The sequence below is a fragment of the Tribolium castaneum genome, chromosome 10, assembly GCF_031307605.1.
Source record: "Tribolium castaneum strain GA2 chromosome 10, icTriCast1.1, whole genome shotgun sequence".
In the NCBI taxonomy this organism is placed as follows: Eukaryota; Metazoa; Arthropoda; class Insecta; order Coleoptera; family Tenebrionidae; genus Tribolium; species Tribolium castaneum.
Genome location: NC_087403.1, coordinates 2,201,198 through 2,223,988, shown reverse-complemented (window position 1 = coordinate 2,223,988; position 22,791 = coordinate 2,201,198). Strand labels below are relative to the sequence as shown.

Sequence of the window (22,791 nt, the reverse complement as noted above, 5' to 3'; positions counted from 1 at the left end):
AAAAATTCCATTTTTGTATCACGCCATTATCGTGTATAACTCTTTATATTTAAAAAATAAACGGTACAAATTAAAGGCACAGAACTTTATTTAAACGGCAGAAAAAATAATAAATGCACACTAATATAATAAATGCACAGTAGAAATAATAAATACACAGCAAAAATAATAGATGCAGGAGGTGTATGTTTCTTTTTAGTTATGCAGGGTAGCTACTGAGCGTTTATAATTTAGATTGAGCAAACTGAAATTAATTAAAGTATTATCTATTTATCTACCTTGTGAGATTAAGCGTTTCTAGGCGTGAAAATTTTTGCTGAAAGATACAAAGCTGATACAACTCTAATGTTTGAAAAAAAATACATATGATAGTATTTTTCGAGCTTCTGTAGAATTTAGTAATACATATAAGATATAAGATAAGTGTTCCTTAATTTTGTTTGATCAGTATCAGTAATTTAGTAACAAACAAATTAAATAAAATCTAGACAGACTTTAAAGAAAAAAGATTAGTTTATGTGTTTGTGGGCCCAACAAAAATTAAGCGCTAGTCCCGCCACTGTTACAAACAGAACTAATTTCATTGGCACGCCTGGCCATTTCGCTCATTTAAAATGCAAACAAACACTTATCATAATACGATTAATTATCACTAACACAGATTACTTCACATGTTCTACGGACCGGGCATTGATAACAACATTTTGACATAATTTCTTCAAGGACGGGAGTTTCGGTAAGTGCCACGTTTCTTATTGTTATTTTTCAGAAATCCTTCACGTGCCTTACAGCCGGGGTCATGACCGGCAATTTGAAAATGTGGCGCGAATCTGCGAGTTTAATTTTGGCTGCAAAATCGGTCTTCGGAGCGCCCAACCCGTTCAATTACAAAATCTTGTGCCTGAAACGCAGTTCCAAGTCGGGATTTATGCCAAACACTTACGTTTTTCCCGGAGGAAATGTATCTCCGAGCGACAGCAATTTGGAGTGGCTAAAATTATACGAAAACTTCGGTTTTTGTAAACAATCATTTGATGATCTACGAGCCGTTGAAAACATCCCAAATGTATTAGAACACGACGAGAAAAACCGCCTGCCAAAATATTTATCGTTCAGGATTTGTGCTATCAGAGAGACTTTTGAAGAATGTGGTATTTTGCTGGCTCGGCCCAAAATAAACGCCGACACTGCGTCCAACTGGGCCTCATTTATCGGTAAAATTATTAGCAGTTTTTCATTTTGTAACACGCGGTTTAGGAGGGAAAGAATTGGTCTCGTGGCAGCATAAAGTGCACGACGACTCGGAACAATTTTTTAAAATGTGTTCGCACTTTGAATTGTGCCCCGACGTTTGGGCGCTGAAGAACTGGAGCCATTGGGTCACTCCTCCCTCGTACTTGACGTCCAAATTTAATACAATATTTTTTCTAACAACGCTGCACCAAATGCCAACTGTGCACAAAGATGAAAGGGAAATCCAAGACTTAATGGTCTTTAAAATTTATTGATCTCCTTGAAAGTCAGTGTTTATTTTAGTGGACCACACCAGAGCAATGTATCGAGATGAACAACCAGCAGAAAGTTTTACTGCCAGTGCCGCAATTTTACGAAATGTCGCGGTTGAAAACCGTGCCGGATGTTGAGGCCCTCTCAGATTTTGCCACAAAGCGGGCCAGAGCGGGCTTTGAGACTTACTGGCCCTTTAGGGTCAAAACAAACGAAGGGATGTACACCATCCTGCCAGGTAGTCGCAAAATTCGCGTTCCCCATAAAACCGAACGTTTAAGGTGACGATTTGTACCAAAAAAATGACGAAAATAACACTGCCATTCCCCAAGTTGAGCAGCTTCCAGAAGCGCGGACAAAAAACAGGATATTGCACAAGTCGAAGTACTCCAATGTGGTTCAAATCGAGAATTTTAGGCCCAAGTGTAATCACATCGCACCTGTCGGTGCGCACTTATTTAATAAAGGGTATTAGTTATGCTTGTCTTATTAATTCAAGCGGAACGTTTTGTTACGGCGGATTTATGGAAGGATTAAGTGACGTCACTTCGTTAATTGACTTAAGTTTATTTGGCGAAATGAGTTACATCATAGAAAGATAACAAAAATAAAATTGAAAATAATAAAACGTATAAAAATAGATGAACTAAGTGCTTCTGAATCTGTGGCCCCTTAAATCATCATACATACATACAAAATTATATAGCCTCGCTAAGCAAGTCTGTGTACACAAAAGTATAACACAATCACAAATTGTTGGCGTAAGTAGCAATTATGATTCGAGTTACAAATTCAACGGAAAATAGATTTTGATTGCACTTCTTTGTACGATTATTTCTATTACTATAGCAGCAGATTGAGAAAAGATCACAGATTTCTTAAATTTAATTGCCAACAAAATATTTCTGCCCGAGTACTTTTGTATAAAAATTGTACATTTGTTCAATAAATTAAAAAAATGAGGAACGCCCACAATAACGTTGAAGCGCCCTGAACGGAATGTTACACTTTAGTTCGTTCAACGAATGTATCACAAAACAGTGCATTTTGCTTAAAGCCATTAGAACACAAAACTGATTTTGTCGTTAAAGAAACCGTAACCTAGTCTAATGATTTAGTATTGCAGGAACTATTTTAATAATTGGATTCCTTACTCTATGCAACTAAACTAATCTGTTGCTACTTCAAAGAGTTCTTCAAGCTGAATTCGAAATGCAAATGAGAGAGCTTAAATAATCAGAAAAATATCGACATTTTACTTCGAAAATATTGTTTAATTGGTTCATAGAATTGGTATTTTAGCGAGACCATCTCCGGAATGTTCCTAAAGCTACCAAATAATTCACAATCAGTTTCTAACATTACAACGGTAGCAATTAGTACAAATATCGTTACTATAATGAACGTGGGTATGAACGCGCCCACGATGTTAAATTTTCTAGTTTTCTTAACATTTGTTTGTACACTATGTGTAGCATTTGGCAGGCAAATTCGACCATCAACCTGAGAATGAGATAACGGAGTTTGGCTACGACTGGAGCGATGAGAGGGATTCGTAGTCTCGTAGCCGCGGTAACTATCAATTAACTGGGATTCGGACGACGAATGTTCGAACGAGTCCCGGAAATAATAATCACTGAAGCGATCCATCGAATCATCCTTCAATACTAAAACACAAAATTTACCATCGCATTGACCTGACCTGACCGGACCTACCTGTTGTTCGAAGTTTGGAGGCGCCCATCGCCTCCTGGTCTTCCGAAACAGTTTCTAAGGCAGCAACATCACTGTAAGCTTGGGACGGGTTCCCGTCTAACCCTGACAGCAACCCTGTACTATTACTAGACTCCATTCGGGAGCCTCCGGCGTCCGAATGACTCGACCTCGGCAGACTACTATAACCTACCCAAAAAATAAAACAAGAAACTAGCCACAGCCGCAAAATACCTAAATGGGGCTGAAGGGGGGTTGAAGGAGTTGCAGGTACACTGGACGCTTTACGCCTCAAACTGGACGTGCGTTGAATGCTGGGCTCCTCCCGTGTTGGGGAGCCGCTGTCTTCCAGGATTTCCTTTTCAGTACGCCCTGTATATTTGAACTTCGTACCCCATGAGAAGAACCCACCGCCGCTCACAGTCGGGGCGTCGGAACTTGCCGGCAAACTAACAAAAACCAAATTTTACAAAACCATTTTCACGTAACAAAAACTTACGTGAAAAATAGCATTTGTTCAACGGCACATTTCCAAACGTGGCGACAGGCGGCGCCCGTGGGGCATTTAAAACCAACCGTATGCTTTTTCTAAAGTCACACTTAGTTACTTTTTTTACAATCAAATATACTCACATCATTGTAATTTAGGTGGATTATGAACATTTTTCCCTCGTAGTTGATTTTCTGTATGTCGGGCCACCGGAAGTGGTGCGTTTTTCTACTACCTTGAATTGTCAAAATTCCGGCATAATTTATGCCCAAGTAGAGCTGACTCCCTTTATGGTCCTAAAACCAAACGCAGACTCAACTACTAATCATCTAACATTTTTTGTTTAATTGACTTGAAATTAAAACTAATATAGTACAACTACGGAGGACTTTAACGTAGGAGACGAAACGAGATTTTCTGAACCCAAAGTAATAATACGGCAGAGTAAAAATGAGGGCGCTTTGAGCGTTATACCAAGCGTTTTAATTTAATTTAAATACAATCGATTCACTAATAACTTGGAAAAAAAGAGAAATGTTGAGCTTTGTTACTCGTAACAGCCAGAAAAACTGACGACTAAAATTTTCATAACAAACATAAGAAAAAATTATTTTAAATTTATAATTTGCGCTTCATCTCATATTTTTCAAGACGCTGCGAATACGGTTGAAGATACAGGAAAAAAATACAAAAAAAAATGTAGAAAATTAAATTTCCTTTAAAAAAATCCGCCAGACCATTTCTCTATCGCCAACGGTTTAGGCCCCAAAGACCTTGAAGCGACGGATTTATTCATTTTACCGGTGGTCAAGTAGAGGAAACTCTATATATATATATTCCTTTTTTATACTATTTATTGCTTTATTCGTCAATTATAAAATTAACAAACCGATTAAACTCGATATTTTTGCCGAATTTCATCATAAATCTCCTAAAAAATCACCAAAAATGTGATTTTTTTGTCAAAAATAATAAAAAGTACTAAGCTATCGTCAAATGTACGCCGTTTTCAAGCATTTTTGCACAAAAACTACTAAATTAAGCACACCATTTGAATTATTTTCGAACTTCTTTAAGGTTTCAGTGCATTTTTCAGTCAGAAACTCACTTATTTCGCGAAATTTGAAAGTATAACACGAAAGTTTTGCAAAATTTTGTCCAACATTAGTTCCACATTTAGCAAATTTAGTGTGCTTTTCATGTATCGTTGTTCATTTATTTCGCTAATTTAAAAAAAAACTGCAAAAATCTTATAATTTACTAGTCTAGGCTTCGACTAGACTTCGCCCCCACAGAGTTTTTATATTTATTTATTTATTTATATTTTATTTTTCTTTAATAAAGGCCTATTATTATTATTATTACTGGTCTTACAGTAAACTTTACTGTTCTGATAACGCACTTGTCCCCTTGTTAGGCCCATTTATTTCCAATTGAAAGGTGAACTACTGACCTTCACTGGGTGCGGGTCAACTCCGTAGGCGTCTAGTTGGCAGGCCAGTTTGAGGAAGGTGTTTTCCACTTGCGAGGGGCTTTGGCCTTTGAGTTGCTTCTGATGGATTTCCATCGCTTTCTCCTCTATGGTTTCAGTCTGTTTAAGTAGTATTTTTAATTCGCTCATGTAATTTCCAACGTGAATTTCAGGGTCGTAATCGCCCAATTCACCTTGTAAGATAAGTGCTGCCAACATTGCGGCTTCGTTCGTGGCGCAATATAAGCGCCCATGTAGTAGATCTCGTTTTAATTGCAAAAATATTTGGTAACGTGTTATTTCTTCCTTAAGGCGGAATGGATCAGGAGGGTAGAATTTAACACGAAAACTAAACAGGACCGGATCCAAATCTTTGACTTGTTTACAGATTGATTTCCCTAAGTCCAGCCAGTGCTACAAAGTGGTGTTAGCTGGAATTGTTCAATTACCAACCACTTACTCTTTGGTCTTGAATATCAACATAGCGGAGCCCTAAGTAGTCTTGTTCTACTAAATTCAACTGTTGACACACATATTCCAACAAGTATTTACCCTTATGGTGGGGCTGGAATTTAAGGCAAGACGGGTTAAAGCCAAACAATAAGTTCTTTAATCACCTTATATTCACATTCTAGGATTTCCGTATCTTCCAATAATCGGACCGTGCATTTGTAAACAATATTACTGTCATGTTTGGAGCCAAACTTTAACATTTTCCACTTTAAACATATGTCTAGTTCATTTATAATTCGCAACTTTTTATAAAATTTATTATCTTATTTTACAACAGACAATTATTTACGTAAATAACACAAGACAGCATTTGACACATATTTTTGACAGAAGCTTGAATACTACGTGACGTAGCTGCGCATGAACAACATCGAAACTCCCCACAACAACGAGACAACTCGGTTGCCTGAAAGGACAAATCCGGCGATCATCCCAAGAAAAAACAATTCCTAAATTATTTTTTTAACAAGACAACAATCAACACAACTGCAATACTCCTCCCCGCTAAACCCCGCCCATTTTGGCGCATAGTTCACCTGTTGGGCGGAGTCACAACACGAGTTCACTTCATTGCCAACTTTCTACGTTTCATTCATCACAAAATGTCCCAATAAAAGCAATTGCCCCACCATTAATTTCGCCAACTTTCGTAAAAAGTTACAAGGGCTGGTTTTTACACAGGGTGATTCGTTTATTTGTACTGCGCCAGAAAAATGCAATCAATATTACATACTCCGATTGTACACCCCTTGAAAAAAGCCAATACCTATAGACATAATAATTGTTTTTGAAAAAATAACAATTAAACAACAATATTTAAGAACAAACATCAGGCGCAAGTCTCGTAAAACATGCTGTAGTCACTCGTTCGAATCGGAAATGTTCGTATAATAAATTTAATTGGAAGTTTTCGAAACTATAATAAATTTCGGAGAAGGGCGGAGTGGCCTAAAATAGTATTCCAGAAACTGGGGCAGAAATACTTCGAAAAATCATTTGATTTAGGGTTTTTTCGGCCGGCCTACGCAAATACATCAATCAACTCTTATCATTTCACCTGGTGATTAATATTCGGAAATGTAATAAAAAAAGATTCACTCAATAAAGTAATTCAAATTCAAATCGTGTAGGGGAAACCCGAACAAAATTTTTATAATTAATTTTAATTTTAATTTTAAAAATTCATTTAATTAATAATTAATTAATCAGATAATATAATTAGAATTAAGTATAAATTATTCCAAAGTGACAGTGTAGATTTTAATTAATTGTGTAAAAGTGCCCACTTTTCTAGGATTCTTAATTTTTGTGTAATAAATTAAAAAAGTGTGTTTTGTCAAAAAAATAAATTTTATCAAGAACTAAGCAGAATCGACCATTTTATTCGCATCTAAGGCGACATCCCGTTCTGTGAGAAAGACCGGCCCTTAACCGGTTTACTGTCTCATTTGTCCCATGAATGAGCAATTGACCAATAAAAATATAAAAATCACCTCCTACTTGTTTATCTGGTGCACAAAAAACTGCAAGACGATTGAAACGTTTGGCATTGGATATCGGGGAGGGAGATTGCACTCCCAACTGTAAAACAAACCAATCATACGGCGATTATAACCGAGCAAAAAAGAGTTGTTTGATTGTTTTGTAAATGTCGGCCAAACCATCGGCAATTTCGCTGTTTTCGAAGAAAATATAAAGTTTTCTCTTACACTTGCGTTCAAAAATCGTAGATAATTATGGGGCGATTTGTTTTTGATAAAAATTGATTCTCGCAATTATTTCGTGTTCAAACTCAAACGATTCACAAGTTTCTCAGCAAAAAGTCAATTTATTCGCAAGATTCCCTCACAAAACTCAAAAATGTACCAATTAGGTCAAAAACCTTGATACTTTAAGACCCCATTTTTTTGTTTTTGCTTCTCAAAGATTATTAAAACTCATAAAAGTCAATACTTTCTGTTGAATGGGCTGGAGTTTCGTCGAAAAGGTTCTCATGTTTACAGTATCGAATACAGAGTGGATATTTTGTTTGAAATAATAAATTCTGCAGTTGCATGTGTACATAAATGCTACGTACCTTCACATACTCTTTCTGCGAGCACATCTGTCTGTATCGTCATTTATTTACAGACAGCACGGGAAACACGAGCATGTATAAAGAAATAACATATGAATGTGAATATTAGATATATGCACTGCCACACACCGCAAAGTATGGGCAATAGACTTTCAGGAAAATGATGGTTCGTGTTTTAGTGTTTTTGAAGGAATTGACGCAAAGGAAACGGGCCGCATTTAAAACAATAATGTTATTAATAACTTGAATCAATAAAAAGTTTACAGCCACATGTGTAGGTACAACATAGTGGGAAATAATCGTTAATTTTTCGAAACCAAAATATCGTGAATTCCCATCGTAAAACGCTAAAAATGTTATGCAAATGAGGGAGTATCGACTCGATTAGCTACCTGAGCGCAACTAATGCAGCGAAAGTTTATACTTAGAACTGATAAATGACACTCGATTATTAGGCTGATCGTTAAAAGGTCACAAATGCGTTGGTATTTTTACATAGGCCCAATAAAAGCGAGAATTGTGACATTTTGCACACAGACGGATTAAAAGCAAAACACCTGCGGCAAAACTACTTTTATGTAAATCAATAGGAGCGCTTTCAGCTGTATTTGCAAATTAATTGCCCGTCTGTATTGAAAAATATGTCATTTCGTTCGCTTTGAAACGATCAAGCTGGGAAAAAACGACCAATCCATTCCACATTCCCATTACTTTATTATCCGACCCTAATTAAATGATTAAACTGTTCCGATATTGTTGGAAAGTTGTGTGGACAAGCTTTAGAGGGCGCGTCAACCCCCGGCAATGCGGCTGTTGAAGAGCAAAGGGAGAAAGGAAAAACAAATTTTACAAATTTATAAACGTCAGCCTTAAGTTGATTGAAAATTTGATGTGTAGCCTCTCGGAGGCATATTTCGCGACGCTACTTCATTTCTCTTTCGGTCAAAAAGTTTGGGCAAAGATTCGCCGAGTTGTCTACGGCCTTTATTGATGATGTAATAAAATATTAAGTATATTTTTGTTTTGATTGGTAGAAGTCGAAAGTGCGGAATGAGTGTTGTCAGCCATAGAGGGCGCACGGGTCGGTGCCGTGATTGTGGACATGGGTACCTGCGATGGTTATGCGGCGCCTGTATGCGACGCCAGGCGTCGTGACGCGAGGGGAGTAGAGAGAACATGGCGGTCGCGTGAGCAAGGTTGAACGAACTGTTTTAACAAACTAAAAGAGTTTGAAAATAAACCCCCGTCTAAAACCCACGACTTTGTGTTAATTTAAATCTAAGTCAAGTGCCAACCACCACACTGTTTAATTTTTTTAGTGCGTATTGGTATAAATATGATTAAACTTGTACAAGGTTGGGAAACAAACGCATCCAGTCAGAAACTTAAAGCAATGTTAATTAACGAATCAAACAGTTAAGTACTAACCCTAATTATTCCCTTAAGTTTAATTTGAGTGAATCTTACTAAAACGGAGACTCTAAAGTTAAAGTAACACCAAAATTGTGTCATTGAAGGTGGTTCGAGTGCAGCTAAACGAGTTAGTTAGGAGAATATCTAAATGATGTTTCACGAATTGGCAAAGGAATGATTGTTGTGAGCCATTTGAATGAAGCTTCCATCAATACTAAGCACATTGATTTTAATTGATGACATCGAGAACTCAAAATGAGGTAGAAGCATTTTTCTGATACCCTCTCATAGGTTGGCATTTAAATTGCAGTTTCGGCTTAGGCTAGAAGGGGATTTTTCGTTTTAATCGCATTTTCTGCTTTCTTTAAATCTCCTTTTAGTCTAATACACAATTTTCCCCTTAGATCACATTGAGCGAATAATTAAACAAAACGCAGAATGAAACGAACTTATATGCAATTTATATGCTAGAAAAAGATAAACATACTACTGCAGGAGACCCGCACAATTACATTTATCCCTGTCTCACTTTCCTTGAGAAGGCGAATGGAAATAATCAATTTTCGTTTCATCTCTCTCTTGCATCAGAGCATTACAGGGTTTACGGTTAACAGGACAAGGACAATACGGCATGATAAAAACACACATATTTAAAAAGTAAAACCCTTTCTTCAAAATTTCAGCGAAAATTGTGTAGCGTTTCTGAAACTCTCCCGATCCGTTTGACACTTCTGTACTACTTTACCAAAAATCTATACTGAAGAAATATGCCAACCTTGGGTCAAACAAGCTTCAAGTGCGCTTAAAAATAATGGAAACAAATTGTTCGCGAAGGCCGTTTTTGTGTTTTTGGTAAAAGTGGGGAAGTGAAAATTTGTTTACATGCGTGCTTTTAGGGTATCGTGGGGGCCTAGGCGCGAGGAGACATGTCCGACGCCTCTGACTTATCGTCCGAGGAGGAGCGCAGCCTATTCCGTCCATTTACGCGCGAGTCGCTTGCGACCATCGAGGCTCGAATTGCAGAAGAACATGCTAAACAGAAGGAGTTGGAAAAGAAAAGAGCTGAAGGAGAGGTACTTAATCGCTTTTTCCGTCATCTCATTCACTTCACAAACCGAAATCATTGGTGACAAGTCGCGACATACTATACATCATGTTTAATCTTCTATGTATATAACGTATCTGTTTTGTACTTACTCCTCAACTCTTATGTATGTAAGCATGCATGACTTTAATGTACTTATATTGTCCATAAATCTTAAATTAGTTCAAAGACCAACGAAGTGGCATTGCTTTTGTGGTTTAGTGTACATAGGGTCTCATTAGCATGCTACCGACTTGATGCAAAAATTAACTAAAGCACTATTTTCAGACATCCTACCAAACACATACTTCTAGTGCTTTCCAGAAAAATCCAAACACCTAAAATTAAAGCGTCACGGAAATGAATAAATAGATCAATATTTTACTGCTTATGCTGTTAGCGTGTAGCAATGATTAAAATTTGATGAGAAAAGAAACGCTTTCTGTGGCCTTTTTTTCACCGCTGTTACCAGTGGCGGCTCGTGGAGCGGGCCCGTTTCCGTTTTTGAGTTTTAATCGAATATTTTCGATTGATTTGGTTTTAATAAAATATGTTGACTTATGTTTTGTTTTATTTATTTTGGCCCCCTACGCATTGGAAATGTGGAGTATTCAGGATCAATATCGCAAGAGTCTCGGCGATGATCTGAGTAACTTTCAGACGTGGCATTTTTTGATTATTTACCTCGCACATTTCATGTCATATCACGAGTGGTGCTTTGTTACCGTGAGGGAAACAAGGTTGGGCACCAAAAACGTCATCAGTTGGTAAATTTTTCAGTGAGGGTTGTGGCGGTTGATATCCCTCTCATGATGACTAATCACCACGGAATTGTGTGATGTAGTGTAGCAAAGCGATGTTATGTGCTTATGGATGTTAAATTGTATAACCTTTATTGCAGACCGGTTTTGGACGCAGGAAAAAGAAAAAAGAAGTAAGATTTCCTCATTAAAAATGCTCAAAAGAGTTGCTTTTTAGGTAATTAATGCCTCTGACGATTTTTCAAAATTTTCATGGATAACGCCACGATATGGCTCACAACCACTGTTTCCTCTGTTTCCTTTCTCTTCTATATCGTCAGTTGCATCTGAATAAGTGCTTCATTTTGTTAATGCTTGATTAGATAATTTTAATGCATTTCCATCAAATGTGTGCATTCTTATACTTAACTCGTTAACGCGACACGATAGACAGATAAGACACTACACGAATATGAAACACTAACCACAATGAGTTCAAGCATGTTTGATATTAGTTGAATGAATTGAAGACGCGAACTGATAGAGCCTTTAGTCCACTTTCTAATTCTTTCAACCAATATAGAAAATAGTGGAAGTTAGCTGCAACACTGCTTTAGTTATGATTGCCACAACCAAACACGAGCCACGACACCAAGGGAGCGTCAAGCAGTTTTGACGGTCCCTTCTTAGACTGAATTTTTAAAACACACCACAACAGCTTAAGAGCTTGAATTCGTAGTTGATCGGTGGATTGATTACAGTTCAAGTGTACACTTGACAAGTGCATGTTGTATGTGTTGCAAATTTCTCTTCTTTAGTAGATTTTTCTTTTATCAATACTCGAGTAATGGAGACCTGCGGATCCAAAAGTGAAAAGAAAATTCTTTTGAGCCTTGTTATAATTATTGACTGGGAGAGTTGCAAACGATTCACTTGTTCCACATGACACGTGTTATATTTACACAGCCACTTTAGCAATTTTGCGGATGTACCGCCTGATGGTAAATCTGCAAAGTGTGAAAATCTGTCTTTTGGGAGAGTGCTGAGTTTGGTTGTCGATGCAGATTCGGTATGAGGACGAGGACGAAGATGAAGGCCCCCAACCTGACCCAACTCTGGAGCAAGGGTTACCCATACCGGTCCGTCTTCAGGGTGGGTTTCCCCCGGAACTGGCCAGCACACCACTTGAAGACATCGACCCTTTTTACAGCAACCAAAGAGTAAGAGCGAACCGAGCCGGCGCTGAGGTACCACTAAGACTCGTTTGCTTTCAGACTTTTGTAGTAGTTAGTAAAGGCAAGGACATATTCCGATTTAGTGCAACCAACGCTCTGTGGATACTCGATCCTTTCAATCCAATCCGTCGAGTAGCCATTTATATCTTAGTGCATCCTTTATTTTCTCTTTTCATCATCACCACCATCCTCGTCAATTGTATCCTCATGATTATGCCCACCACACCCACCGTAGAATCAACTGAGTAAGTCCGTTCTGGCGCGGCTTCGGCCCAGATCATACCAGATTTGACATATTTTAGAGTAATTTTCACTGGCATCTACACGTTTGAATCAGCTGTGAAGGTGATGGCCAGAGGTTTTATTCTTCAACCGTTCACCTACCTTAGAGATGCATGGAATTGGCTCGACTTCGTAGTCATAGCTTTAGCGTGAGTAGCTTAGACCTAGACCTAGCCATATTCTTAGTCATCAGAACAATTCTTCAATTGGACACGAATATTTTTATCATCTGTTTCTATGGATAAATATGTTTTATCAATTTTTTCGAAAACCTCATTTTTCGCTACCTTTCTCCACGCCTGAATCAATATTTTATTGGCTTAAGAGTGTAATTTTGGCTAATTGCAATTAAAAATGTTACAAGTGAGTTTACTGTGACTGCTACTACATCTCCACCAAAGTAGAAAACACGTAGTTGTTTAGAAATTTGTTCGAAAGTCTAGAATCCCAGCAAACATCTAGAATAGAATTAGAATGATTTCAGCTAGACCTGGATCGATATATACTTTTGTAGTGTTAATTTTAGACTGTTTTTAAAATAGTAAATTGCGAGCATTATGAGTTAATTCTAACGTATCTGCGTTGTCTAGTACAAAGGAAGAAGGCTTTTAGCAAAACTAGAACCGCCCTGTGTGTAGATAATTCATTCAACGAAAAATTTTACAGTTATGTTACCATGGGTATAGACCTTGGGAATCTTGCTGCCTTGAGAACATTTAGGGTACTACGAGCTCTAAAAACTGTTGCCATTGTGCCAGGTAACAATCGCTTCGCAGAATGCGAAACTCTAACTTTATGTCCCAACAGGTTTGAAGACTATCGTGGGAGCTGTAATAGAATCTGTAAAAAATCTCCGAGATGTGATAATTTTAACGATGTTTTCGCTGTCAGTGTTCGCACTGATGGGTTTACAGATTTACATGGGGGTTCTGACGCAAAAATGTATCAAAAATTTCCCCATGGACGGCTCCTGGGGAAATCTCACCGCTGAAAACTGGGAAAGATTTGTAAGCAACGAAAGTAAGTCCGTGTCACAGTGCGACTGTTCGACTAAACCCACTCTTTAGCGAATTGGTATTGGGACGAAGAAAAGGGGGAGCGGCCTTTATGCGGAAACTCCTCCGGCGCCGGCACATGTAAACCTGGTTATACATGTTTACAAGGCTATGGTGAAAATCCAAATTATGGGTACACAAGTTTTGATACATTTGGCTGGGCCTTCCTTTCTGCCTTTAGACTAATGACTCAGGATTATTGGGAAAATTTATATCAATTGGTTTTGAGATCTGCAGGACCTTGGCACATGTTGTTTTTTATCGTGATCATCTTCTTGGGCTCGTTTTATTTGGTCAACTTAATTTTGGCCATCGTCGCTATGTCTTATGATGAATTACAAAAGAAGGCTCAGGATGAAGAAGAGGCCGAAGCCGAAGCCATCAGAGTAAGACTGTGGGAGGTGGGAAGTCCGTGTTTAATTGTGCGCTTTAGGAAGCTGAAGAGAAGGCGAAGGAGAAGCAGGACCGGGCGGACGCGCGAGCCTTGGCGGCGGTGGAGGCAGCTGCGGCCGCGGAAGCGGCTGCCAGTGGCGGCGGCCACGAGATCGTGAAGTCTTCGTCCGACTATTCCTGTCATAGCTATGAAAGCTTCGTAGGACAAGCGAGCGGCCAGGATGACAACAACAAGGAAAAAATAAGCATACGATCTGAAGGATTAGATTCCGTGAGTGAACACAGAAGAGTTCCTAATCTCAGCAAGATACGGAAAGTCAGCGCTGTAAGTGTCTTGATATTTGAAAGCGATTGACTTTAGAACGGAAACGATGTTGCTTTCAAAAAGTACTTCAGTTGATGTCAAAGTAAAAGATCATGACAATTATAGTGTTTAGACTCTCTTCCAACATTGTTATCACCTTAAAGCCAGCACTTTATTTTCTGCTTTTTTTAGTTCGTCATTCTTATGCAAGTAATTTTGTAAGCCGAGTAAGGAAGAATGATTCTTGCCGTGGGTACACGCTTATTTTCACACAAACTTTACATACACGTCACGCATGTATAACCATGTCCGTATTCAGGCAAGTCTTAATCAACTGAATCAAATCAGCCTCAGAGCGGGAAAAAATAACACCAGTTATCATTTCCCGGTCGTGGTTTACTAAGTGCAAGTTAGGACATGACCTTCATGTGACCGTTTAGGCAAGTCTCAGTCTTCCGGGATCTCCGTTCAACCTTCGCAGAGGGTCCAGAGGCAGCCACCAGTTCACCATCCGGAACAACAGGCACATGGTGGGCGGCCCCTGCGACCGCAAACCTTTGGTTCTCTCGACCTATCTCGATGCTCAAGAACATCTTCCCTACGCCGACGACTCCAACGCTGTCACTCCCATGAGCGAGGAGAACGGCGCCATGGTGTTCCCCATGTACTACGCCAATCTGGGTAACCACAATTTTACCAGAAACAACAGCTACTAACTTTGCTTGAAGGGTCACGTCACTCATCGTACAACTCCCACGCCGCGCGGATGTCCTACACCTCGCACGGGGACCTCCTTGGAGGCCTCGTAGGCAGTGGGAAAAACATGACGAAGGAGAGCCAACTCCGGTGCCGTTCCATGAGGAACGCACCTCCGGCCACAACAAACTCGTTCTTTGAAATCACACACAAAGCACACCGAGGTGATTATGTAAGTTGCAACTTGCACAAAAACGGGATTCTAATCACGAGTTCCCAAAGGATGGTCCCACGGGTCAGCTTTGTGAATCGAAATTAAAACAACTGGATAGTTCCTTTATTGACAACAATCAGAGGCAAACGGTTGTAGATATGAAAGGTACTGGGAGCTTGGTTTAGAGAAAAAATTAAAAGTGTGCTTTCAGACGTAAAAGTCCTCAACGATATTATTGAGCAAGCGGCTGCCAGCGGCGGGAGTGAGCATGGAGGTAAGTTGGCGGTTTTTTCAATCCCCAGATTACATCCCGCCACACGAAACATTGTGCTTAATTAAACACTAGCCAACGCACTGCTGGACCATTCAAACTAATACGTGTTTATTTACTACGATTTACAATACGGAGGGATTTTAAACAAGACGTTTCTTAGGTAAATAAAATAATAAGAATCAGCAATGTTGAGCACCAAATCCATTCTGTATTGAAGCACAAGAACTAATTGGTTAGTTAGCGATCATCTAGCCCCTTGGCAATTCCTGGTGTTGCAGCACCGAAATTTCAGCGACAATTCACATCATGTTACATGTTAGCTAGTTTAGATTCGGTGCAAATAGGAGAAATAGACTTGATGTTGAACTTAGCAATTGAAAGACGCAAATGTTCCATTTCATCGGCATGAGCTTCTAGTGCGTGTTGGCTCTCATTCTCTCCGAAACTTTGGCCAAGAACACAATTTCCCAAATTGCTTTGAGCGGAACAAGACAGACTTAACCAGCGGTTAAGAACGGCTGCTCGACTGTCGCATTGCACAAAACCTCTTTCCCCAAAAAAGAGTGTGTCAAAATCACCGTTACTAATGCTTGGTTCAGTTTCCGTTTATATTTTCTCAGCGACTAATAACGACGAGAATGACGAAGAAGAGGAGGAGCCCACGGTCGGCGAACGCATGCTGGCCTACACCCTCAAAATAATCGACATTTTCTGCGTCTGGGACTGTTGCCACTGCTGGGTCGTCATCCAGAAGTTCGTCAGTTTGATAGTGTTTGACCCGTTCGTCGAGCTGTTCATCACGCTCTGCATCGTCGTCAACACCCTGTTCATGGCGCTCGACCACCACGACATGGACAAAGACCTGGAAAAGGCCCTAAAGAGCGGCAACTACGTAAGTCACCCCGGACAGCGAACCCACATAATCACAAATTTTAGTTCTTCACCGCCACTTTCATGATCGAAGCTACGATGAAGTTGATCGCGATGAGTCCGAAGTTCTACTTTCAAGAAGGCTGGAATATCTTTGATTTCATAATAGTGGCGTTGTCGTTGCTGGAACTTGGGCTTGAAGGGGTCCAGGGGTTGTCCGTTTTGAGATCATTCCGACTGGTACGTTCCGCAAATTTTGTTCTCTATTTTAATTTTTTTGCAGTTGAGGGTTTTTAAACTGGCAAAGTCGTGGCCAACCTTGAACTTACTCATCTCCATTATGGGCAGGACGATGGGGGCTTTGGGGAATCTAACGTTTGTCTTGTGCATCATCATATTCATATTTGCCGTAATGGGGATGCAACTATTTGGGAAAAACTATACAGGTAGACGCATTTCAACTACTCGTTACCAAACGACAAAAATAAAAAATTCCAGATAACGTTGATAGATTTCCCGACCACGAACTTCCAAGGTGGAACTTTACCGATTTTATGCATTCCTTTATGATAGTGTTTAGAGTACTGTGTGGAGAGTGGATAGAATCTATGTGGGATTGCATGTTAGTAGGTGATGTGTCTTGTATTCCATTCTTCCTAGCAACTGTGGTAATTGGTAATCTTGTGGTACGTATCTCCCAACCACTCGCACCTGTGTTACATGAGGTGCTCCAGGTACTGAACCTCTTCTTGGCTCTGCTTTTGAGCAACTTTGGCTCTTCAAACCTCTCAGCACCGACTGCCGACAACGACACTAATAAAATAGCAGAGGCCTTTGAGAGAATAGCGCGTTTTATACGGTGGATAAAGGGTAGTGTTTTAGACATGGTAAAAATCGTCCGATTTAAACTAACTAATCAGATATCAGACCAGCCCTCAGGTAAAAAAAGAAACTTATCTCTAGTTAGTCACTTGGTAATTTCAGACGAACGAGAGTGTGCGTTAGAAATATCAGAAGACGAAATATTGGCTAACGGTTTAATGAAGAAAAACCCTAAAGACCGGGTTGAAGTAACGATAGGCATAGGGACCGGTATGGACCTTACAGTTCATGGTTTGCATAACAACAAAAAATTGGCTTTGGTTTCATTCTAAATTTCAGGTGATTCGAAAGCGAATTTGAAACGAGACAAGAACAGCTTGAGTAAAAGCAAAACTATCGGAAATTCAATTTTAGACCACAGTGATTTTATTAGTCACTTGGACGACGACGAAATTAGTAATAATTCATACGGGAGTCACACTTATCGCTTTAAGGACGAGAGTCACAAAGGCAGTGCCGACGTTCTTGAAGATAACGAAGAGCAGGAAGAGAAGCGCGATGCTAGCAAAGAAGAGCTAGGTATCGCCGAAGACACGGAAGAAGAAGGCTGCGAATGTAAGGAAGTCCTGAATGAAGATTTGGTTGACGCAAACACTGAAGACATCATCGACGAATATTCCGCCGACTGCTGTCCCGAGTCGTGTTACAAAAAGTTCCCGTTCCTGGCCGGCGACGAAGACTCGCCCTTTTGGCAAGGCTGGGCGAACTTGCGCTACAAAACGTTCCGGCTGATAGAAAACAAATATTTCGAAACGGCGGTCATCACGATGATTTTGCTGAGCAGTCTGGCCCTGGCTTTGGAGGATGTGCATCTTTCGAAACGGCCGATCTTGCAAGACATTTTATACTACATGGACCGCATTTTTACAGTGATTTTCTTTTTCGAAATGTTGATAAAGTGGCTGGCTTTAGGTTTCCAAAAGTACTTTACGAACGCATGGTGCTGGCTAGATTTTATTATCGTAATGGTAAGTCTCGATCTCCCCTTGGCCAGACCCACCTAACATTGCTTACTAGGTGTCCTTAATTAATTTTATTGCCTCTCTTTGTGGCGCTGGTGGTATTCAAGCGTTTAAAACCATGAGAACACTCCGAGCTCTGAGGCCGCTCCGTGCCATGTCGCGGATGCAAGGGATGAGGGTAATCTGCGACGAAGTGTCTCATTTCCAGACTTAATTGGGGCGTTTCTAGGTTGTGGTGAACGCACTCGTACAAGCTATACCATCCATCTTCAATGTACTGCTAGTGTGCTTGATCTTTTGGTTGATTTTTGCTATAATGGGTGTACAATTATTTGCTGGTAAATACTTTAAGGTAACGCTGATTTTTTGTTTTTGGTTTGTGTGACCACTGTTTCTTTACAGTGCGTGGACGCAAATAAGACGAGTCTGAGCTACGAAATTATTCCCGACTACAACGCTTGTATTGCCGAAAATTACACGTGGGAGAATTCCAGAATGAATTTTGATCACGTGGGTAAAGCCTACCTTTGCTTGTTTCAAGTCGCCACGTTTAAGGGCTGGATACAAATCATGAACGATGCGATAGATTCCAGAGAGGTACCGAGGGAACATAAGGTATTCAATTGTAAAAACTGTTTTGCAGATTAATAAACAACCAATAAGAGAGACGAACATTTACATGTATTTATATTTCGTCTTCTTTATTATTTTTGGATCGTTCTTTACTTTGAATCTGTTTATTGGGGTGATCATTGATAACTTTAATGCACAAAAGAAGAAAGCCGGCGGTTCGTTGGAAATGTTCATGACTGAGGATCAGAAAAAGTACTACAATGCGATGAAGAAAATGGGTTCGAAGAAGCCTATGAAAGCGATCCCGAGACCGAGGGTTTGTTGCGTTTTGACTTTTTTATAAAACTGACGTGATAATTGTAGTGGAAGCCTCAAGCTATCGTGTTTGAGATAGTAACAAATAAGAAATTTGACATGATAATCATGTTGTTCATTGGCTTGAACATGTTGACGATGACGATGGACCATTACCAGCAGAAAGAGACGTTTACGCAAGTGCTAGACTACCTCAACATGATTTTCATAGTTATATTTAGTACCGAGTGCCTCATGAAGATGTTTGCGTTGCGATACCATTACTTCACGGAACCGTGGAATCTCTTCGATTTGGTAGTTGTGATTTTGTCAATCTTGGGTTTAGTTTTGAGTGATATCATCGAAAAATATTTCGTATCACCAACACTGTTGAGAGTGGTGCGTGTGGCAAAAGTCGGGAGGGTACTCCGTTTGGTGAAAGGAGCAAAAGGCATCCGCACACTGCTTTTCGCATTAGCCATGTCACTGCCTGCACTATTCAACATCTGTTTACTGTTATTCTTGGTGATGTTCATCTTTGCCATCTTCGGGATGTCCTTCTTCATGCACGTCAAAGACAAGAGCGGATTGGATGACGTCTACAACTTCAAAACTTTTGCCCAGTCCATGATTCTCCTATTTCAGGTAGTGTCGTTCGGGGAGGGACACCATTTGAACGAATCGTGTTGCAGATGTCCACTTCGGCCGGGTGGGACGGCGTTTTGGACGGGATTATAAACGAAGAGGACTGCAAGTTGCCGAACAATGAGATAGGAGAGACGGGGAACTGCGGGAACTCAACAATAGGCATCGCCTTTCTACTTAGCTACCTCGTGATCTCTTTCCTGATCGTCATCAACATGTACATCGCCGTGATCTTGGAGAACTACTCCCAGGCCACGGAAGACGTGCAGGAGGGCTTGACCGACGACGACTACGACATGTACTACGAGATCTGGCAGCAGTTCGACCCTGACGGCACCCAGTACATCCGCTACGACCAGCTGTCGGACTTCCTGGATGTGCTGGAGCCGCCTTTGCAAATCCACAAACCCAACAAATACAAGATAGTTTCCATGGACATCACCATATGCAAGGGTGATCTCATGTTTTGTGTAGATATTTTAGATGCGCTAACTAAAGACTTCTTCGCCCGCAAGGGCAATCCGATTGAAGAGACCGCCGAACTCAGTGAAGTGAACACTCACCCGAACGAGCCGGGCTACGAACCAGTGAGCTCCACGCTGTGGAGGCAGCGCGAGGAGTACTGTGCGCGCCTGATCCAGAACGCGTGGCGCAAGCACAAGCAGCAGCGCAGCAGCGGCGTGCCCGAGCCGGCAGGCGAGGGGGAGCTGGACAAAGACAGTGAGCTGGAGGCGCACCAAACGGCCGTTTTGGTGGAGAACGACGGCTTTGCGACCAAAAACGGGCACAAAGTGGTGTTGCACAGTCGCACGCCCAGCGTCAGCTCCAGGTCTGCGGACGTCTGAGAATGGCCCCGCCCCTCCTTGACGCCACCATAGTGGACGCTACGTTCGAAATTTTTATCTCGGCTGCTCTCCAGACATATCCTCTTATTACATGCATCGAATTACGTTTTGCGGCCGGTTTGCGGTGGCCGTCATTGTTAACTGGACGATCTCCCGAGATAAAAACTTGCGGCGACCAAGTAAGTGCGTGTAGTTTCATGGAGAAGGTACCACTAGATTTTCAATACGACTAGTAACAACAATGTCCCAGCATTAGTTGCTACTGCACACCAAACACACAACTACGACTGGTCGAACGCTTGGTGGATTTTAATAGATAAGAATCCTGCTGTTCGAACTAGCATGATTTATTCCATATCCTTGCGCAACTTTTGCGCTCCACTAGTACCATATGCTGGTTGAACCAGTAGGGCGCATTATTCATTGAATTGTACCAAACGTAGTCGTTTTCTGCGCGTTTTTGGGGGCACTATTCCCAAGTGCGCCCCAAAAATAACAGGAACAATTACACATATTCTAAAGAGTAATTCGTATAAACGGTGCTTTCTTCAAGCTACATGGACAGTATTGGAGGAGGGGCAAATGGGTCAAAAAAAGAAAAATTTTCGTATGCCTCATACAATATCTATTGTAAATTTGTATGTGTGACATTTTTTCAAAAAGGAGACACTTTTTAACAAGCAATATAGCACATGCTGTACTATTTTTAAAATATGTGCTTGAATACAATTAGCTTAAAGTTTTTTATTTCACACAATAACAGCATTTTACGACTTATTGATCGCACGAGTTGTATAAATTATAATGTAACGTTAGTTATACATTGAATTTTTTTATCATGGCTGGACCATTGGAGGGTTTTTGGCAAAAATGTCACCCATACCGTTGCAAATATTTTATTCGATACTTAGAGATCCAGATATAACTACAGAACTGTCGTTCTACGTTATGATATGCTGTTACGTTTTATTGGTTGATTAGATAATTATTGTTAAGATTTTATATGAATATTACGGATTTGGTTAGTGTTTGTTGACGTGGTTACTATTACATTTTTGGACCCATTAAACCGACTGTTATTCCCAGACAGTGATTTCAATGGGCAAATGCGAGACTTGAAAGGCCTTCGTTTTCCTGTACACCATCTAGCCATGACAAATAAAATTTCCCTTAAATTTCTTCTGATTATTTCGAAAATTCCATAAATATCGACAACCAAAGCTCATTCAAACACTCACCATTGACGGAACGAAGTGATAACTGACAACTGCGGTATGTTTCATTCGCTCGAAGATGAGTGGAGTAACTATATTTAGAAAGATTATTGTCTCCCGGTGCAATGAAACACACTACTTATATATTACATTGGCAATCGCTAATATACGAATGATTTGTTTAAGCTCCACCGCTTCTTTTCAACAGTAGACTCAAGATTTGACGAGATCTGTTCTCTAGTGTGCTGCATTTTAATCTAATAATACGCACACATTGTTATTGTGATAGTGAAATAGATTAACTGATTTTGACAATACACTGTATATACGTAGTTCAAACCAACATTCCATTTAAATGATTTATTTTGTTATTAGGGAAATTAAACAGCAAGGTTACATGAAGAGGTGTATTGTGAATCAGTTGCCTTTCCGCTTTCATACTCCACAGTTTGTTTTAAAGTGAGTGATTCAAGGAGCAATTTTACTCATTCACAAAACACAGGTTGAAAATTTTTGCACATGTTTGTTATCTGGCGTAAGAAACTGCACAATCTGCTTGTATACCTAGGCTTAGGTACAGTTCCAGCACTGAGCGAATATCTTCATACATTTCAATTGTTCACTTTTTTACGCTGGATATGATATGCTTAATATTTTGCGATTTGGGTTTTTTCCTTTCTAACGCGTGTAGGTACATGTAACATACACTTTAGATAATTGTGTTCGGTACATCGTATCTACATTTTGACAAGCCATTCATGTAATATAATGAATAATCATAGTATTACAACATATTATATACATATAATTTTTCTAAGCAATCGTTGTTTTTAGGGTAGTTATTGATAAGATTTAGTTTGTAAGCTTTGCGAAAATTAAAGCGATCTCGATTTATATTGGATATTATTATTGTCCATATAGATAATTACCATTCTGTTATTACTTTTGTTGTTTTATTATTAATTACCAATTCAAATAAAAATCACATAACGCCTAATTTTGCTTGTTTTTCATTTATTTGAATTAAACCACGCCTTTAATATATC

At 39.8% G+C, this 22,791-nt stretch overlaps 3 protein-coding genes across 11 annotated transcripts; 2 read left to right on the top strand and 1 right to left on the bottom strand.

Moving 5' to 3' along the window:
- The first annotated feature begins 459 nt into the window (after positions 1-459).
- LOC100142560 (acyl-coenzyme A diphosphatase NUDT19) lies at positions 460-1,984 on the top strand. 3 transcript variants are annotated; one of them, XM_008201816.3, is made up of 5 exons: positions 460-736; positions 770-1,214; positions 1,258-1,490; positions 1,537-1,744; positions 1,788-1,984. In XM_008201816.3, the coding sequence occupies exons 2-5, from the start codon at positions 800-802 to the stop codon at positions 1,979-1,981; spliced, it is 1,050 nt and encodes a 349-aa protein (XP_008200038.1). In that variant the 5' UTR covers positions 460-736; positions 770-799; the 3' UTR covers positions 1,982-1,984. The 3 variants fall into 3 exon arrangements, with proteins under 3 accessions (XP_008200038.1, XP_064215383.1, XP_008200039.1); XM_008201817.3 differs by having other exon boundaries at positions 461-736; positions 792-1,214; XM_064359313.1 differs by having other exon boundaries at positions 460-1,214.
- Positions 1,985-2,057: 73 nt separating this feature from the next.
- On the bottom strand, positions 2,058-6,772 carry Frmd5 (FERM domain containing). The gene is made up of 8 exons (XM_008201818.3): positions 5,798-6,772; positions 5,641-5,745; positions 5,163-5,594; positions 3,853-4,005; positions 3,719-3,807; positions 3,454-3,668; positions 3,223-3,408; positions 2,058-3,173 (listed from the first exon to the last, which is right to left on the bottom strand). The coding sequence occupies exons 1-8, from the start codon at positions 5,891-5,893 to the stop codon at positions 2,743-2,745; spliced, it is 1,707 nt and encodes a 568-aa protein (XP_008200040.1). The 5' UTR covers positions 5,894-6,772; the 3' UTR covers positions 2,058-2,742.
- Positions 6,773-8,893: 2,121 nt separating this feature from the next.
- Positions 8,894-22,742, top strand: LOC656391 (paralytic A). Of its 7 annotated transcripts, none has more exons than XM_064359196.1 (27): positions 8,895-9,443; positions 10,080-10,256; positions 11,169-11,201; positions 12,072-12,227; positions 12,282-12,487; positions 12,545-12,673; positions 13,191-13,282; positions 13,332-13,544; positions 13,592-13,965; positions 14,013-14,243; positions 14,717-14,957; positions 15,005-15,204; positions 15,255-15,351; positions 15,398-15,460; positions 16,060-16,352; positions 16,397-16,570; positions 16,614-16,776; positions 16,829-17,016; positions 17,065-17,269; positions 17,315-17,443; positions 17,492-18,180; positions 18,230-18,352; positions 18,404-18,526; positions 18,577-18,771; positions 18,818-19,063; positions 19,111-19,686; positions 19,734-22,742. In XM_064359196.1, exons 2-27 carry the CDS (start codon positions 10,110-10,112, stop codon positions 20,529-20,531), a joined length of 6,084 nt encoding a protein of 2,027 aa, XP_064215266.1. In that variant the 5' UTR covers positions 8,895-9,443; positions 10,080-10,109; the 3' UTR covers positions 20,532-22,742. The 7 variants fall into 7 exon arrangements, with proteins under 7 accessions (XP_064215267.1, XP_064215262.1, XP_064215263.1 ...); XM_064359194.1 differs by having other exon boundaries at positions 14,013-14,297; XM_064359197.1 differs by having other exon boundaries at positions 8,894-9,443; positions 17,065-17,443.
- Positions 22,743-22,791: the final 49 nt, after the last annotated feature.

Bases quoted from the DNA above. Each gene is read 5' to 3' on its own strand.
- Frmd5 (XM_008201818.3), bottom strand. From the start codon at position 5,893: ATGTTAAAGTTTGGCTCCAAACATGACAGTAATATTGTTTACAAATGC. The intron at 5,746-5,797 runs GTGATTAAAGAA...CTTAAATTCCAG, and splicing joins TCCTAGAATGTGAATATAAG to CCCCACCATAAGGGTAAATA. The intron at 4,006-5,162 runs GTCAGTAGTTCA...GTTTGGTTTTAG, and splicing joins TTGACCCGCACCCAGTGAAG to GACCATAAAGGGAGTCAGCT.
- LOC656391 (XM_064359192.1), top strand. From the start codon at position 10,110: ATGTCCGACGCCTCTGACTTATCGTCCGAGGAGGAGCGCAGCCTATTC. The intron at 12,488-12,544 runs GTAAGTCCGTTC...GACATATTTTAG, and splicing joins CCCACCGTAGAATCAACTGA to AGTAATTTTCACTGGCATCT. The intron at 15,461-16,059 runs GTAAGTTGGCGG...TGCTTGGTTCAG, and splicing joins CGGCGGGAGTGAGCATGGAG to TTTCCGTTTATATTTTCTCA.
- LOC100142560 (XM_008201816.3), top strand. From the start codon at position 800: ATGACCGGCAATTTGAAAATGTGGCGCGAATCTGCGAGTTTAATTTTG. The intron at 1,215-1,257 runs GTAAAATTATTA...CACGCGGTTTAG, and splicing joins CAACTGGGCCTCATTTATCG to GAGGGAAAGAATTGGTCTCG. The intron at 1,491-1,536 runs GTCTTTAAAATT...TGTTTATTTTAG, and splicing joins GGGAAATCCAAGACTTAATG to TGGACCACACCAGAGCAATG.